The 17,013-nt window shown below is 39.6% G+C and overlaps 1 protein-coding gene across 2 annotated transcripts in view; it reads left to right on the top strand.

Moving 5' to 3' along the window:
- mnat1 (MNAT1 component of CDK activating kinase) overlaps positions 1–17,013 on the top strand; it is a 140,644-nt gene that overhangs the window by 47,633 nt on the left and 75,998 nt on the right. For both annotated transcript variants that reach the window (XM_062042161.1, XM_062042160.1), the window contains exons 2-5: positions 7,675–7,827; positions 8,190–8,263; positions 9,813–9,916; positions 11,375–11,515. In XM_062042161.1, the coding sequence (XP_061898145.1) occupies positions 7,675–7,827; positions 8,190–8,263; positions 9,813–9,916; positions 11,375–11,515 (472 nt within the window). The remainder of the gene's footprint in view (positions 1–7,674; positions 7,828–8,189; positions 8,264–9,812; positions 9,917–11,374; positions 11,516–17,013) is intronic.

Raw genomic sequence — 17,013 nt, 5'->3', positions numbered from 1 at the left:
CACTTGTTTTTGCTCCCATTTTTCATGAGTTGAACTGAAAGACCTAAAACTTTTACTACATACAAAAAATATCTATTCTTCTCAAATATTGTTCACAAATTTGTCTAAATCTGTTAGTGAGAACTTCTTCTTTGCCAAGATAATCTATCCCACATCATAGGTGTGGAATATCAAGATGCTGATTAAACAGCATGATTATTGCACAGGTGTGCCTTAGGCTGCCCACAATAAAATGCCACGCTGAAATGTACAGTTTTGCTTTATTGAGGGTCTGGGGGTGGGGGGTGTGCAAAGTTGCTGGATATTGGGAGGAACTGGGACACACTGTTTTCTACGTCGATCCACAGTATCCCAAACATTGCTCAATGGGTGACATGTCCGGTGAGTATGCTGGCCATGCAAGAACTGGGATGTTTTCAGCTTCCGAGAATTGCGTACAGATCCTTGCAACATGGGGCCGTGCATTGTCATGCTGCAACATGAGGTGATGGTTTCGGGTAAATGGAATAACAATGGGCCTCAGGATCTCGTCACAGTATCTGTGCATTCAAACTGCCATCATAAAATTCACTTCCGTTTGTTGTCCATAACATACGCCTTCCCATACCATAACCCCACCCCCACCATGGGCCACTCGATTCACGTTGACATCAGCAAACCGCTTTCCCACACGCTGTCTGACATCTGCCCTGAACAGTCAAAACCGGGATTCATCAGTGAAGAGAACACCACTCCAACATGCCAGACGCCATCGAATGTGAACTTTTGCCCACACAAGTCGATTACGACGACAAACTGCAGTCAGGTCGAGACCCTGATGAGGACGACAAGCATGTAGATGTGCTTCCCTGAGAGGGATTCTCTCACAGTTTTGTGCATACATTCTTTAGTCATGCAAACCAATTGTTACAGCAGCTGTCCGGGTGGCTGTTCTCAGACAATCATGGAGGTGCACCTGCTGGATGTGGACGTCCGGGTCTGATGTGGTTACATGTGGTCTGGGGTTGTGAGGCTGGTTGGATGTACTGCCAAATTCTCTGAAATGCCTTTGGAGACAGCAATTCAAGGGCAAGAGCTTTGGTGGACATTCCTTCAGTCAGCATGCCATCTGTATGCTTCCTCAAAACGTGTTACATCTGTGGCATTGTGCTGTGTAATAAAATTGCACATTTCTGAGTGGCCTTTTATTTTGGGCAGCCTAAGGCATTCCTGTGCAATAATCATACTGTTTCATCAGCATCTTGATATGCCACACCTGTGAGGTGGGATGGATTATCCTGGCAAAAAAGAAATGCTCATTAACAAGATTTAGACAGATTTGTTAACACTATTTGAGTGGAATAGGTCTTTTGTGTTTATAGTAAACTTTTCATATCTTTGGTGTCAACTCATGACATATGGGAGCAAAAACAAACGTGTTGGGTTTATATTTTTGTTTAGTGTATTTGTAAATTGTTTGAAACTCTTTTTGTTATTTTGGCCAGGTCACTAACAGTTTTTTTTATTTTTATCTCAATGCGGTTTAACTGTTTAAATTAAAGTCTTGAGGAGTCGAGGTTTAGTTCACAGTAACTGTTTTAGCCCTTAATGTGTAAGGTTGGACTAAGCTTGATGACCACTGTTACATGTGAAGGCGTAATTTAAAAAAATCACTCCTATTCAGGAAATGAAAAGTGCTTGTTTTGATAATATCTTTCAACCTTTACATTTGTTTGTGTTTGCTCATTTCTCTACACATATAAAACACACAGTTACGCCTGCATTGTTAGCAGTGAAGGCAAAATAATCTGTCCAATAGGAATTTTCTTCTGAGCATTGTCCTTTTTAAAATGTATTCATTGTTAGCTTACTGCCAGTGTTGCACACTCAAGAACCCAACATCTCTCTCACTGCACACACGCACACTACTATCCCTCCCTTTTCGTTGCCTCCTTCACACTCATTCAATCACTAGTCAGGACTCGGCTTGTATACATTCGTGGCCTCACTTTTGGAAATTACAGAACTCTTTTTAGAAATTCCACACACCAAATGATTCCCAAGCGCGGCCACCGCTGCTGCTCACTGCTCCCCTCACCTCCCAGGGGGTGAACATGGGGATGGGTCAAAGGCAGAGGACACATTTTACCACACCTAGTGTGTGTGTGACAATCATTGGACCTTTAACTTAACTCTGTTGGTTAAAAAGAAGATAAAAATCTAAACTCTGCAAAAGGAGACTACAAGGAGGCTGAAGAGCCACTGTGGCTCTCCTGATCCAAAGCATACCATATTTTATGTCAAACATGAGAGAGGCCTTTTTATGGCATTGACAATCCTGGCTGCTAATTTAACTTCATTGGCGTGCACGATGATTTGGCTGCTGACAAAATTAAAAAACTGATAAGACAGCACTTGGCAGTGCATATAAGGATTCTAAACTTAGTGTGAAATCAAGACGTTTTAAGGCATGGAAATGCAATTTTCTTATTTGCCTAGTAAGTGGCCTAATCTTAACCCAATAGAGCAAAATCATTGTTTAAAATACGTCTGAATCTAACTGTATATTTCAGTATGAAAACATTAAATGCACAAAAACAGATGTTTTTTGTGTGAAGCGGCCAGGAACAGAAGGTGAATTCCTGTGGAAATAAAGCTCCACAGAGAGTTAATTAAAACAGTGTACTGTGCAAACGTTTATCCAAGACCTCCGCCCCATCAGGGAAGATTTAGAGGCGTTGCCATTGTCCGAGTGTCCATTCCTCACTTGAGTGTGATTGATGGGTAAACGCCTACCTGCATAAAGGTGTGATTGATGGCTAAACTCAGGGTTGCACCCTTAGGTAGGATCTGCTGGTCGCCACGGAGCCGTGTCATGACGGTGTGCGAGGTAAATCTTTCACTTTGAACCTGGGCTCTACCTGAAAGTCTTCAATGTGAACGTAAATGTTTTTTGTGCATTTTTGTTTTATGACCAATGGGACAATGATCAAGGGACTACTGTGTGCATATCAGGAGCCAAAACTCCACCTGAAAAAGTAATCATGACCACACTGCCCCACTATACATTTTTTTTTACCCTGGGAAACTGTTTCAGACATGAAGTATATATGAATGTTATTCTCACTTTTCCAAATGTGGCCTTCCGCCCGAAGCAGCTAAGATAGGCTCCAGCACCCCCCGCGACCCCGAAGGGGACAAGCGGTAGAAAATGGATGCATGGCTTAAATGGGTAGAAATTGATATTTTGCATGCATATTTTATTGTTGTTTCATGAAATTGAGTTTAAAAACATTGTACATTTACGAGAGAGTTAACAACCTTTTCTTAAAATCGTTGTTATTTTCACACTTACAGTATTTAAATAACAAGCAACGTAATATCAGGCCACACTGTTTGTTTTTTTTATAACTATGCAAGATGGCAGAAAGACACTGACAATTAACAATTATTAAAAGAAGAATAACAATAAGACATGATACAATAATGGGTGTAAAACTAATGTGAGTCTTTGAGAGTGGGAGGTCGCCTAATCGGCGTGTCCGTAATCCAGGCCGCTTTCGAGTACAAGGTGAGACAGTTGGCCCTTTATCATTTATCTTGCTGAACGATAATAATTTACATACATAATTATGAAAAAATATTGTTTTATTGTTATGAAATGTGTAATTAATCAGCGTCACGCACCAAGAACAAATACATTTTGGGCATGGAATTCAACAGAGTTTAGCAGGCGATTATTGGAATCTTCCTGATTACATGACTGGTGGAGCTGGTGGATGTTGGACATTTTACACTCCTCAATCTTCCCTCTCCTTGTGGATTCCCCACAGGTACCGCAATGGGTTCATGTGTGGAGACATTAGGGATGTGAATCTTACCAGAACTTACGAATTGATTTGATTCCAATTCTTAGGGTCGATTCAATTCAGAATCGATTCTGATTCCAGATTTACAGTCATTACTCTTTTTAACAAAGCGTGCCAATTCATGGATCAACTACAATCCTCTATGGACAAAACCGGTATATTGTTGTGCTTTTCTCTGCTATTGCTGATGTTGATGTTACGTTAAAATACTTGATATGAAGCACACTGCACCTTTTGCAAGAAAACACTTCTATGGCAAATCTGACAATTGGCTGTTACGATGTTTACTATTACTTTTTTCAATTAGTTTACACTAGAGAAGCTCCTGGTGTATTCAGTTAGTTTAACCATTTTGTTTTCCTATGTGAAAGAGCAGTGAATGAATTCATATACGCACTTACAATTCATCCTGGACCTCTGATTTTACTTTGTCGTTGTATTTTTTGTCCATATGGATGTGAAATGGTCTTAAATTATTTTCAAGATGGTCTTAAAAGAGTCTTAAAAAGTCTTACATTTGACATGTTGAAACCTGCAGAGACCCTGTCTAAGACAAACAGTCCAGTCGCGATCAATTGAATACCCTGAGATGATAGTAGGACAAAACACAGCTCGCCAAATACTCTCCTCAGTGAAGCATGTTTAATATAATCAGTGGGATTTCTAACAATTAGGAAACTTTGTGTCATGTTTGTCCTCCTGCAGAAACCATATTGAAACAAAAAATATATTTTTTCCCTCAGATTTTTCCATATTTATAGAATTTTGAAAAAACTCCAAGGAACCACTAGGGCGGCACTAGAGCTGCGGGTTGCCGACCCCCGATCTAGACAAACACCTCTGAGAAGTTGGTGTTACTCTGTAGCAGGGAAATTTTAGAATGTGAAGCCCAATCATTTGCCCTGAGTGAAGACAAAAGTGACTGTATTTTTTTCTCTTTCATGCAGAAACATTAAGTTAGCAAGCTAGCTTGCTAACTTAAGCAGTGTGCCGGACCTGAAAAACAGTATACACAGTGAATAAGCGCAGAGATGGCTTGAAAAATGTCTTTTTAAAAACGATTATTTAAACATTTCCTAAGGAAAGGGGTCATGATGTGTCTTGCAATGTCACAGAACATGTTAGAATTCATGTATGCCTCCGTGAACCACAGCTCCCTGGTGCCGGCAGCACTCCTACAACCCCAATTCTTAAATGCATCATGATTGGAACGTGGACAATTCTGAATCGATAGACAAACCTCCAAATATAGATTATTTTAGTATGTTTAATAAAGTAATGCAAACAGTTCTAAAATTTTAGCATGCTTGAATATGAAGTAGTGAAACAACAAAAGAATAGGCTTTCAACACAGCAGAGAGTAAAAGAAGAAGAAATTAGCAAGAAGATTAATAAATAAGGAGAGAGAGAATAATATCCACACAGCGTTTTAAGCCATAGTAATGAATGGATTGATACGACACCCCTCATTAAGATTTTTATGATTATCTAAAACATTGCCTTGTCTCCATAATATTGGTCCAAATTTCCCATACATTTTGCCACTTTCAGACTGTCTTTTGAAAACGCAAAAAAATATTTTCCACACCTCGGCCCCTGTAGTCAGCCATGTTGTAGTTTTCCTGACAAATATCACAAGTTAGAACTATACACTACTTTTTATTAGAAATGGCAACAGTGGAGTATTTTTGCATCTAATTGTACATGTCTAACCATTTTACTCGTGACGTGCAATACCACTGATTTTCATCCCAATCCGATACCGAGTAAAATTCAGACTGGTATCGGCGATACCGATCCATACCGATACTTTGTGCAAGTATACCTACTATGTCTGCTGAAATTTAAAAAGTTATGTATTTCAAATTGTAACATATCTCAAAATTTAAACAAAGTTTAGTGAATCAATATGGCCCCCATATTCTTTAACTTTTCAGTATGCGGCCCTTGGTGGAAAAAATTTGGACACCCCTGAATTAATGTATCAAAAGTATCGATATTTTAATTTGTGAGTCGATATCAAAGCAAAAAGATCTGGTATCGGCGGTATCGATATTTCAGTATCATATCACACATCACTCCATTTTACCAAAAAATGTAGAGAATGTAATTCAAAGCCAAAGTTCACTTTTAATCTGATCAAATTTAATTGATACTATTAAAGTTTGTTTATATTCTTAACCGCATGTAATTCAACACAGCTGTAAAGGTGTCCTATTGTACAAAACCAACTTTTCTTACCTGTTGTACCTGTTTTTGTGTATTTGAAATCCCAATAAATTCTGAAAATTTTAAAATCAAACCACGGAGGCACAGCGGAGATATTTATAAAAGAAATCTTGCCGTCTTCCAAAATTTCTCCAAACCAGCTGTTTGGAATTTCAGACGTTAGCGATGTATTTTGCTTTAGTAATGCCAGCGGATATCTCCATATATAGTAGAGGTTTACCTGAAGAGTTCTGCGTGAGTCTGCCATTTTTATCCAGTTGTAGACCAAAGTTCTTGTTAGGGTTGTACAGTATACCGGTACTACTAAAGTACCGCAGTACTAATAAATAAAAAAATACTGCGGTTAAAAAATAGTTTAGTTTTTTTCATTGACATGAGGCGTGCCGTGGTGACATTGCTGGTATACGAACTGCAGCGCATGTTAATCAACACGCACACACACACTATTTGCAAGCAGAAACAGTGTGAAGACAGGAGTAGGAGAATGGAGGTATTTTGGCTTAAAAACTAAAAATAAAGTATGTGGGGCTATAAATACTGAAGCGCCGCTTTAAGACATAGCTAGCAAGAAGCTAGTTAGCAGCTAACATCACTCCGTAGTGTTTTAGCTACTTCTAAATCACTAATCCTCACCTCCATGGAGACAAAATAACTGTTTCTTACAAGTATTATTCCGGCAGAACGAGGAATGACTAAACATGCTTCACTACACTCCGTTAGAGGATACAATAGCTAATCGCTTACAACAAGCTAGCGCTCCTGAATGTAAACAAAACAATGGATCCATACAAGTACTGATACCAAGTACAAATGCCATATCTAGTCGATACTACAATTGTTACATTGATATTTTTTATTATCACAACACATTTTTTCATTTTTTTCTTAAACTCTAATCTCTGGACACAGGAGGACTTTAATTATGACCAATGTATGATCCTGTAACTACTTGAAGTATCACCCAAAACTGATGTAGAATATCCGAACAATAGAAGAATAAGTGTTTTCTGTTAAAATAAAGCCACTAATGAATTTTATTTGTGGGCCCCTTTATTTTGAAAAGTATCGAGATACATTTTGGAACCGGTACCAAAATATTGGTATCGGGACAACCTGAGTTGTCAATAAGTTCTTTCTTTTTGTCTGTCCTTTTGTTGTGGGGCAGACTGACTCGTACATGCACGTGCATGCTAAAGTCCTCACCTGTTGCCATTTTTAATAAAAAAGTGGTGTATAGTTCTAACTCATAGCTGTCAATAGGCTCGATATGGAAGCATTAAAAAACTGCAACATGGTTGACGGGGTGGAAACGCAGTCGAAGAGGGCTTGGCCTGTTGGAGGGCTTCGGCATGTAATTAAGAACACCCACGAAACAGTGCATTCTGAAGAGACAGTCAGAAATCAGCTTTGAGATGGTCTGTAAAACAAAATCCATGCAAAATTGTGTTTGTTTTTGTTTCTCATGCAGACCACAAGGATGCGTTTTAAATGTAGGGAAACAATTATAGTATGACCCTTTGGTGTTAGGACTTGGAAAAAAACTAATGTAAAAGTGCTTACAAAAACGGGAAGAAAAATGTTTTGTTTTCTCTTGCAGATGTGAGAACTGCGTAGAGATGCTGTTCGTCCGCGGCTCAGGCAACTGTGTGCAGTGCGAGACTCCCCTAAGAAAGAGCAACTTCCGCGTGCAGCTCTTCGAGGACCCCACTGTCGACAAGGAAGTGGAGATCCGCAAGAAGGTGCTAAAGATGTAAGTGAGGGCAAGCAGGAGGGGGACTTAGGGGTGTGGCTGAACAATGTTTATGTGTCATCTTGTGCCTCCTCCCACTTCTTAAACCACCTTTGTCTTCCTCATTACCTTGTTTGTTTCGTAGACAATGAGTCTCCCCGGGGGGGGGTTTCTCAAGCGGGAAGGCTCTTTCCCTGCCAGGTTTTTACTTGGCTGCCCCTCCCTACCTTTCTTTCTTTTTTTCCATCACATCTGTCCTTTAATAGCCCCTTAATTGATGTCTAATGTGTGTCTATTAGGCAGAAGGCAGACATGCTATTAAAAATTGGTTGATTTAATGGAGGATATTAATGCTAGCACATGGTACTTTTCTCTGTCTGCAGATACAACAAGAGAGATCTTGATTTCCCCAGCCTGAGAGAATATAACGACTACTTGGAGCAAGTAGAAGACATTGGTACTAGCTCTGACTGGCCAAATTCTCACTGTACAACTCTGCTAAAAGGATGTTTCCAGCCGCCATAATGATTTCTCCCCAGCTGCATGGAGAGATGTTTAACAGGCATTAGTGTGTGCCAGCTCGGGTCATAGATCACTGGGTAGAGCTGCCAATGCTAACACATCATTAATGCCAACATCCCATAACCTTTTAGCCCAGCGGATGAGGTAGCTTTTAAAGGCCTACTGAAATGAAATGTTCTTATTTAAACGGGGATAGCAGGTCCATTATATGTGTCATACTTGATCATTTTGCGATATTGCCATATTTTTGCTGAAAGGATTTAGTAGAGAACGTCGACGATAAAGTTCGCAACTTTTGGTCGCTGATAAAAAAGCCTTGCCTGTACCGGAAGTAGCGTGACGTCACAGGTTGTGGAGCGCCTCACATCTGCACATTGTTTACAATCATGGCCAGCAGCAGCGAGAGCGATTAGGACCGAGAAAGCGACGATTACCCCATTAATTTGAGCGAGGATGAAAGATTCGTGAATGAGGAAAGTGAGAGTGAAGAATTAGAGGGCGGTGGAAGCGATTCAGATAGGGAAGATGCTGTGAGAGGCGGGTGGGACCTGATATTCAGCTGGGAATGACTAAAACAGTAAATAAACACAAGACATATATATACTGTATTAGCCACAACACAACCAGGCTTATATGCCACAAATTAATCTGCATAACAAACACCTCCCCCCTCCCGTCCATATAACCCACCAATACAAATCAAACACCCGCACAACACACTCAATCCCACAGCCCAAAGTACCGTTCACCTCCGTAAAGTTCATACAGCACATATATTTCCCCAAAGTTACGTACGTGACATGCACATAGCGGCACGCACGTACGGGCAAGCGATCAAATGTTTGGAAAGCTGTACTCACGGTAGCGCGTCTGCTATCCAACTCAAAGTCCTCCTGGTTGTGTTGCTGTAGCCAGCCGCTAATACACCGATCCCACCTACAGCTTTCTTCTTTGCAGTCTTTATTGTTCATTAAACAAATTGCAAAAGAATCACCAACACAGATGTCCAGAATACTGTGGAATTTTGCGATGAAAACAGACGACTTAATAGCTGGCCACAATGCTGTCCCAATATGTACGCACAATCCGTGACGTCACGCGCAAACGTCATCATACCGAGACGTTTCCAGCAGAATATTTTGCGGGAAATTTAAAATTGCACTTTACTAATCTAACCCGGCCGTATTGGCATGTGTTGCAATGTTAAGATTTCATCATTGATATATAAACAGACTGCGTGGTCGGTAGTAGTGGGTTTCAGTAGGCCTTTAAGGGTCTTTTGGTCTGAGTGAGGCTTTGCGGAGTTTGTGTGTACATTTAAACATTATTTAGGACCACCATTGAATGCCACTTTAAGGCACAATTGTTTTCTCTGGATCTTAGTTTAAATTAACAGTGATGGCTGCTAGACTGCATAATTTTAGATAGCTGTGATGTATAGAGTAAAGTGGTGTAATGGTGACTTGTGTCTCCTGTCTGTGTAGTGTTTAACCTTACAAACAACATCGAAGTGGAGAACACCAAGCTGAGGATGGAGCAGTACCAGCGGGAGAACAGAGATCTTATCCAGAAGAATAAAGTTAAGCTTGTACGTAATGACTGCATTTATTATTATTATTGAGATTTAGGTCGTTGGATCATACTGTATTATTTGGTTGGATTGACACTCATCAGCGACATTGTTTCGACCTACAGTATTTGAAAACATTATGTCGATGTTAACTGAAAAGCTGCTTTTGAAAAGATGACATTGCTTCAGCAGAATGATTATTGTTGTGGTTATATTTTGCAGTGTTGTAGAAAAATCATAAATGTGTATGTTATTAGTATTTTCTGCCTCTCGTGTAGCTTAATTAGTTGACAAAACCACCTCTGAGTCTGGTGCAGCGCAGTTGTATTGTATTGTTAAATTAATACTAGGCCTGGGCCTAGTATAAATCAGTTAATCAATCATTTAAAATGACCTCAATATCTTTGCCGTTTGCTATTTCCGTGTGGGTTTGTTTTCTCCATCGCTCACTTTCAAACATGGTGTTAAAGTGTTGACTCAGTGCATGGCTCCTAGTAACTGAGCTCATTTATTCAGTAGCAGAATTTAATGAACAAAGTGAATACTCTTCTCAGTCATCCACAATTTTTGTTTCAGTGGACGGAGGCGCGGGAAAGCTAGCTTGCACACACAGAATGCATGAACAGAGAGTCTCTCTAGCTGTGGCCAACGAGTGTGAAGCACTGTGATTTAACAAAAATTAAAAGGAAAAAAGATTGTTGCAAAGCCAGTGTAGGAATATTTTGGCTTCAAAAATAAATGAGCAAGATCAGTGCATCAACACGGACAAACGAGCAAGTATGCTGATTTTGTTATAAAGCGATAGCAACAAAATAAAAAAAAAACACTTGACCCAGTTTTTCCAAATGGGGAAAAAACTGCACCTCAAGATGTTAAATATTTATTTACAGGGATTTAGAATAAATGTTGATTTAATGTTAATAATTGATTTTTAATCAAATTTTATTTTTGTATTTTCATCTATTTATGATAATTAAAATGTATTGACCTTCCAATTACAATGGTAAAACAATTATTAATCTTTTATTATTATTGTTATTATTATATGGCCCTGCAATGAGGTGGCGACTTGTCCCGGGTGTACACCGCCTTCCGCCCGAATCCAGCTGGGATAGGCTCCAGCAACCCCCACGACTCCAACGGGACAAGCGGTAGAAAATTAATGAATGTTATTATTATATAATATGATTACATTAGTGCTTAATTTGGTCTCAAAATATTGCTGACAATAAAATAATTTATCAGCAGTAATTTGCTGGACAATATATCATCCAGGAAAAGTGTGTTATTGGCTCTGGCATAATTAATACTTTTGTAATACTGAGCAATATCATATTTATATTTTCATTTTTTGATAAAGATCTTGTATCAGTGTACAGTACCTGAAGAAAGAAGGCTATTTCCTACAAATGGCAACAATTGCAAGTGTAATTTGTGATTAATTGTAATGGAAGCCATCTAACTAAATTTCTTCAGACTCGAGAGCAGGAGGAACTAGAGGAGCTGCTACTATTGGAGCAGCAGGGCAGTGAACAGCGGAGACTGGATGTGCTGCAGGAGGAGCAGAGGCAGCTTCTGGCCAAAAAGAAGAACAAGCAGGCTCTGCTGGATGAACTGGTGAGATACAGATGTGTCGCACAAGAAACACATCAACAGAATGCCATGTATGTTTTGTTGTGCAAATATGATTCGCAATGAGCTGCGCTTTATGATATACAGTATGTTCCATTGCTGACGCAAACACACAGCCTGGGGGTTAATAGCTGATCATTAAGAGCTTATTACCAGTCATTGTGCTGCTGGGTGCATTGTTTTCATTCTGTGATTCCAAAGCCCCTTGGCTCCATTGTGTTGAGCTGCTGGCTTTGGAAGTGATTGTTCCTGCAGAGCGGCCTGTTCTAGAACCATCACAGATAGTAGGTTAAGCTGTGTGTTTGTTTGTTTAAGGCACAGGGCCTGTCCACTGTAGGCAGATGAGATCAGCCCTGAGCCCCCGAGGGGAACCCTCCTGGGTCCTGACATCTGTACATCCCAGGGCTCTAACACACTGAGAGATTACTTGTTGGTCATTCCTTGACTTGTGGCTAACAGGCTGCAACCTGTTGAATATTGTGCTCTAACTTAAAAAAATAAGAATGAAAAGAAGCCATTGTGTGACATGCTCACAAGTAGTGCTGCACGATTATGGACAAAATAATAATCACAATTATTAATCACAATTATTTACTTTATGTAAAACATTTTTTTATTGCCCTTTCTATTTTAAACAAACAGTATGTGAACAGGGCTTTCATTTCCAAATGAAACTTAAAATAATAATCAGTTATAAAATAATAAGGGCAAAAGACAAAGGGCTAAGTAAAAATATATATGCCATTGCAGAGTGCGATCATGAAGTGCAAACATTAGTGAAAAAATAACATTATGCACAAAAAGCAGATACTATAGGAACACATTGTCGTGCTCACAGTGTATATATAGAACATATGTATTTGCCAATTAAAACGCTATTACATCCATTGCTTATGTGCATCTTTAAGATGTGAATAGATTTGGGGTCCCTTGGTGCACGGTTGATGTTACGGTTGTCTGTGCTTTGGGCACCTTCGCTTTTGGAGCTGTTCGTCGGGGCTTTGAGCTGGTGGCGGTTGGCCCGCTTTGTTAGCAACCATAACTCTATTTAGATATTAGCGTCACGTTGCGGACAAACAATGGCGGTTAAGGAAAGAATGAAAGTGTTTTTAATGCTTAACTTGTCGGCGCAACTCGGTACCGTAATTTCTGGACTATAAGCCGCACCTGACTATAAGCCGCACCAGCTGAATTTAGGGGAAAATACAGATTGCTCCATATATAAGCCGCACCCTTGTATAAGCCGCAGGGTTTTGATGTGTAATTAGCGTAGTATATAGGGGTTCCTGCTACCACGGAGGGGATTGTCGGGACAGAGATGACTGTTTGGGAACACAAAGCGTCCCATTTATTAACTATAAATCTTTCAATCATTCAATCAAACTTTCACATCTTTGACATGGCGAGCAGCATTCGTGCAGAGTACAAATAATACAACGCTGCAAAGTAATACAAAGTGCTCGCCTGTACGTTACCAAAATAACCAGCCTACCGGTATATGAAAAGTCAGTCTTTAATCATTGTGTCATCGTCTTCTTCCTGCGTACTAAAACCACAGAAATCCTCTTCGTCGGTGTCGGAGAAGAACAGGCCGTATATAAGCCGCACCCTTGTATAAGCCGCAGGGACCAGAACGAGGGGAAAAAGTAGCGGCTTATAGTCCGGAAATTACGGTAATTTGTTTGGATGTGCACACCAACACAGCTTTGCCGTGTAGTTTGTTGGTTTATGTGCGCGGGAGCATTTCTGGGTTTGCGGGAACGAGCGGAAGGATGCCTAGAGAATGGCGAGGCGTGTCGCCGTTTTGCTGGGTTAAAATATGGGTTACTCTACGGTAGAGAAGGGCACCAATGTATTATTGCATTTATTTTTCCTAATATTTTTGGGAGCTACAGGCGACCAGCTAATCACGTGTCAGTCACCCTCTTGCTCCCTCTTACACACTCTCACATAATTCCATTGTCTTTCGGTCGCCAGACTGTTGGTTGTGAAAGTGCTTGAATTGATATGCAGCGAAGCCTGCATTTTAAATGTTAAGATCGCAGACGATCACCCTCATTTAGTCGTAGCGGCCAAAATCGTGATCATGATTAAAATTTGATTAATTGTGCAGCCATAAGGTCATAAAGTCAATAATGTAAAGGTACATCAATGTTTCATTCTAGGTTTGTAAATGCACCGCCTGAAAAATTGTCCCCATTTGTCTAGAAATTAGAACGCAGAATCTAAAGGTGAGAATATACTCTCGCGTGAAGTAGCTTGCGCCCCCTCTGACGGCGTCTTGTTTGATTTATAGTTCTTCCATTGGGGGTGGCGCCAGACTTGTAATTATTTTCCAAAACACTAAGGGGCAGTGTCTTCAGAAGGAGCAACTGCAGCTGATGACAACCACAACATGGACATCTTTGTCTACACTGCAACTAATCACAGTTCACTTTTAATTTACGTTTTACTCATAAACTAGAGGAAAATGCCTTCGTAAAAAGGACTGTGCAACTTCTGAACAACTCGCGGCAGAGAATGCTATTATTTGCAACACCATTTGACCGTTTGGGACATGGGACAAGAGAGAGCTATCATGTAATGTGAATAGACACAACTGTAAAGTAACTTTTGTAAGTTAACGACATGCTGGTGTTAATCTGTATGGTCATGTTCAGAGTTCACATGTTCCATTATATATACCGTGCCTGAAAGATTATTGACGGATAATGAGAAGTGTTGGGTGTGAGAGTAAAAGACGTGTGTGCACAAGAAAGAATATGTGTTGGAATTGAACCTGCTAGCACAAGATTGGCAATAAAAGATTAAAAAAGGTGTCGTATGCTTTGTGACTTCTTCTGGACTAAGAAGAAACTACACATTCAGTAATTATTTTTTAGAGCGCACCAAGATTATAAGTACACAGTAGGGGTGTGGGAAAAAATCGATTCGAATTCAAATCGCCATTCTCACGTTGTACGATTCAGTATCAATTCTCATTTTTCAAAAATCGATTTTCTTCCCCCGCTCCCGGCAACGTGTATGTGCCTTCTGGGCTACCGTAGGTATTGCGCAATAAGCAGCGTGGCTAGCTACAAAGGGGAGTGTAGTGCTGTTGTGTTGCCGCTAAAATGCAGGTAGAAGAAAAAGACACAGAGCAGCCTAAAGAAGAAATACAACCGCTTCCGCGGACTTTGAAAGCAAACGTTTGGAGACACTTTGGATTTTACCGTGGCAAGAAAGGACTCATGCAATTTGCAGACTTTGCAACGCTAAAGTTAAGTATTTTGGGAATACTTCAAATCCCCGCGCTGACTTGGACAGAGTTATCAGAGGAAAAGGATCATCCACTAACAACACCGGCAGCTAATCAACGCACACTTCACCAGTTTACAAAATGACCACCCAGTTCTGAACGGGCTAAGAAGATAACCAGATCCATCGCTTGTTTCATTGCAAAAGACCTGCGACCGTACAGCGCAGTGGAGAGAGAAGGCTTCAGGTTCATGATCAAAACTATTGAGCCAGGGTATGACATCCCATCACGCTATGGTTTTTACAGACAATGTTGTACCTTCACTTTACAGAGAGACAATGCTAAAAGTGTGGGAAGCTGTGACTAAAGCTAGCAGAGGAGCTAGCAGACATTTTATTACTGCTTTTGTGTTTTGTTAAGAAAAAAAAGACATAACTAACTAGTATTTGTGTAATTTTATTTTTGGAAGTGGCATGTTCTCAGAAATATAAAGGCAGCTAGCCTAAGCTCATTTGATGTATGAATAATTTATTTTGTTGTTTTACACAAAGAAGTAGTTCATAATGAACAGTTACAGTATTTTTGAATAATTTATTGTAATGTTTGGGCAAGTTCTGGTACAGACTGGCAGCTTGCCGAGCCTACCAATTGTATTCTGTTGATGTTACAGTCACAGGAGTTGTATTACTGGAATTTATTGTTCTGGTAACTGAGTGAGTGGTAACTGAGTGTCAAATTCAGTCAGACGTTAAAACGTTTTGTTCTAGTTAAAATTTGTGCAAGCATGAATATATCAGACAACATATTGTTGTCTTGGATTTACATTTGTGTGTTTACATTATTGCAATCAGTTGATAAAACATTGTCCTTTACAATTATAAAAGCTTTTTACAAAAATCTACTACTCTGCTTGCATGTCAGCAGACAGGGGTAGATCTTGCTGAAAACCTACGTATTGAATTAATAGAAAATTGTTTTGAATCAGAAAAATATGGTTTTTGAATCGAGAATCGAGTTTAATGGAAAAAATCGATTTATAATCGAATTGTGACCCCAAGAATCAATATTGAATCAAATCGTGGGACACCCAAAGATTCGCAGCCCTAGTACACAGAATCAGTTTTCTTGCAAATGTTTAATCACTTTTGTTTTATTTCATACAATAATTTGTGCATTTCAAGCACAGAGCCTTCTCGCTTGTGTTCAGGGACACTCCTAGGCAAAAACTAACCAATCACAGCTATGCACACTGCATCGGCAGCGAAGTGAACCTAGGATTTTTGGAAGGTGCACGTAAGACTTGCGGGAAGCTACGCAGGGGTTGGGGACAAGACGGCGTCGCATACGCTAGTTACACGCCAGGCTTTTAGATCTGAAAAGCTGAAAGGTAGTAATCTTCCCATTTCATCCAAGGAAACCAAATGGGATAAGTTCCCACAAAACTACAACAAATGTCAAACTGATCTCACGATCTCTCGAGATATAAGCGATCTGAACATGTTTACATTTACATTTAATTTAAATGAAAGCCATATGGATCAGATCTAGACAAAACTGTGTTTGACAGTATAGTTTGCATTTCTTCAGATCAAATTGGATTAGACAGGAAATTGTATTTTTGAGTCGGAGTGAAAAAAAAGTAAATAATTAATTCACTATGGTTGCGAACTGCAGGATTTTCTTCTAAATTTGGACTGTTTTCATATCACAATTAAAAGCTGCTGTATGTGAGGTTAGCCAAAGTAGATGTTTCAAGACGCTTGCATTATAAAGAGTCGTGATCAGTTGATTAAATGTAACTGTATATTAGTGCCTATGGAGGTTAATTTGTGTCTTTAATACGGAAAAAAAATTTTGACACAGAATTTTTGTAACATAATTTTTTGCGTTTGAATTTTGTAAACTTAATTTTTTTTACATCCGGATGTGATGACAATTTTGTTGAAAAAAAATCTGTGTTTTAAAATTCAGTGTATAAAAAATTTAGTGTATAAAACATTCAGTTTAAAAACATTTGCTGCTTCAAGAATCAAGACTCACTTCCGGTAAAATAAGGCTGAAGCAATTGAGGTGTCAAGTTTGAAGTCACGTGACACAGGTCTTGCAAAACAGCATTAAAAAAGTCAGTTAACTGGGTTACCTTGGCATAATACAACATAATAAACACTTCAATGCGGCCGTCTTGATGTTTTCAAATTATAAAAATGATTCCGCCCGAATGCAGCTGAGATAGGCTCCAGCGCCC

The sequence above is a fragment of the Entelurus aequoreus genome, linkage group LG03 (assembly GCF_033978785.1).
Source record: "Entelurus aequoreus isolate RoL-2023_Sb linkage group LG03, RoL_Eaeq_v1.1, whole genome shotgun sequence".
Taxonomy (NCBI): domain Eukaryota; kingdom Metazoa; phylum Chordata; class Actinopteri; order Syngnathiformes; family Syngnathidae; genus Entelurus; species Entelurus aequoreus.
The sequence above is the reverse complement of the archived record's forward strand: the minus strand, read 5'-3'. Positions and strand labels throughout refer to the sequence as shown.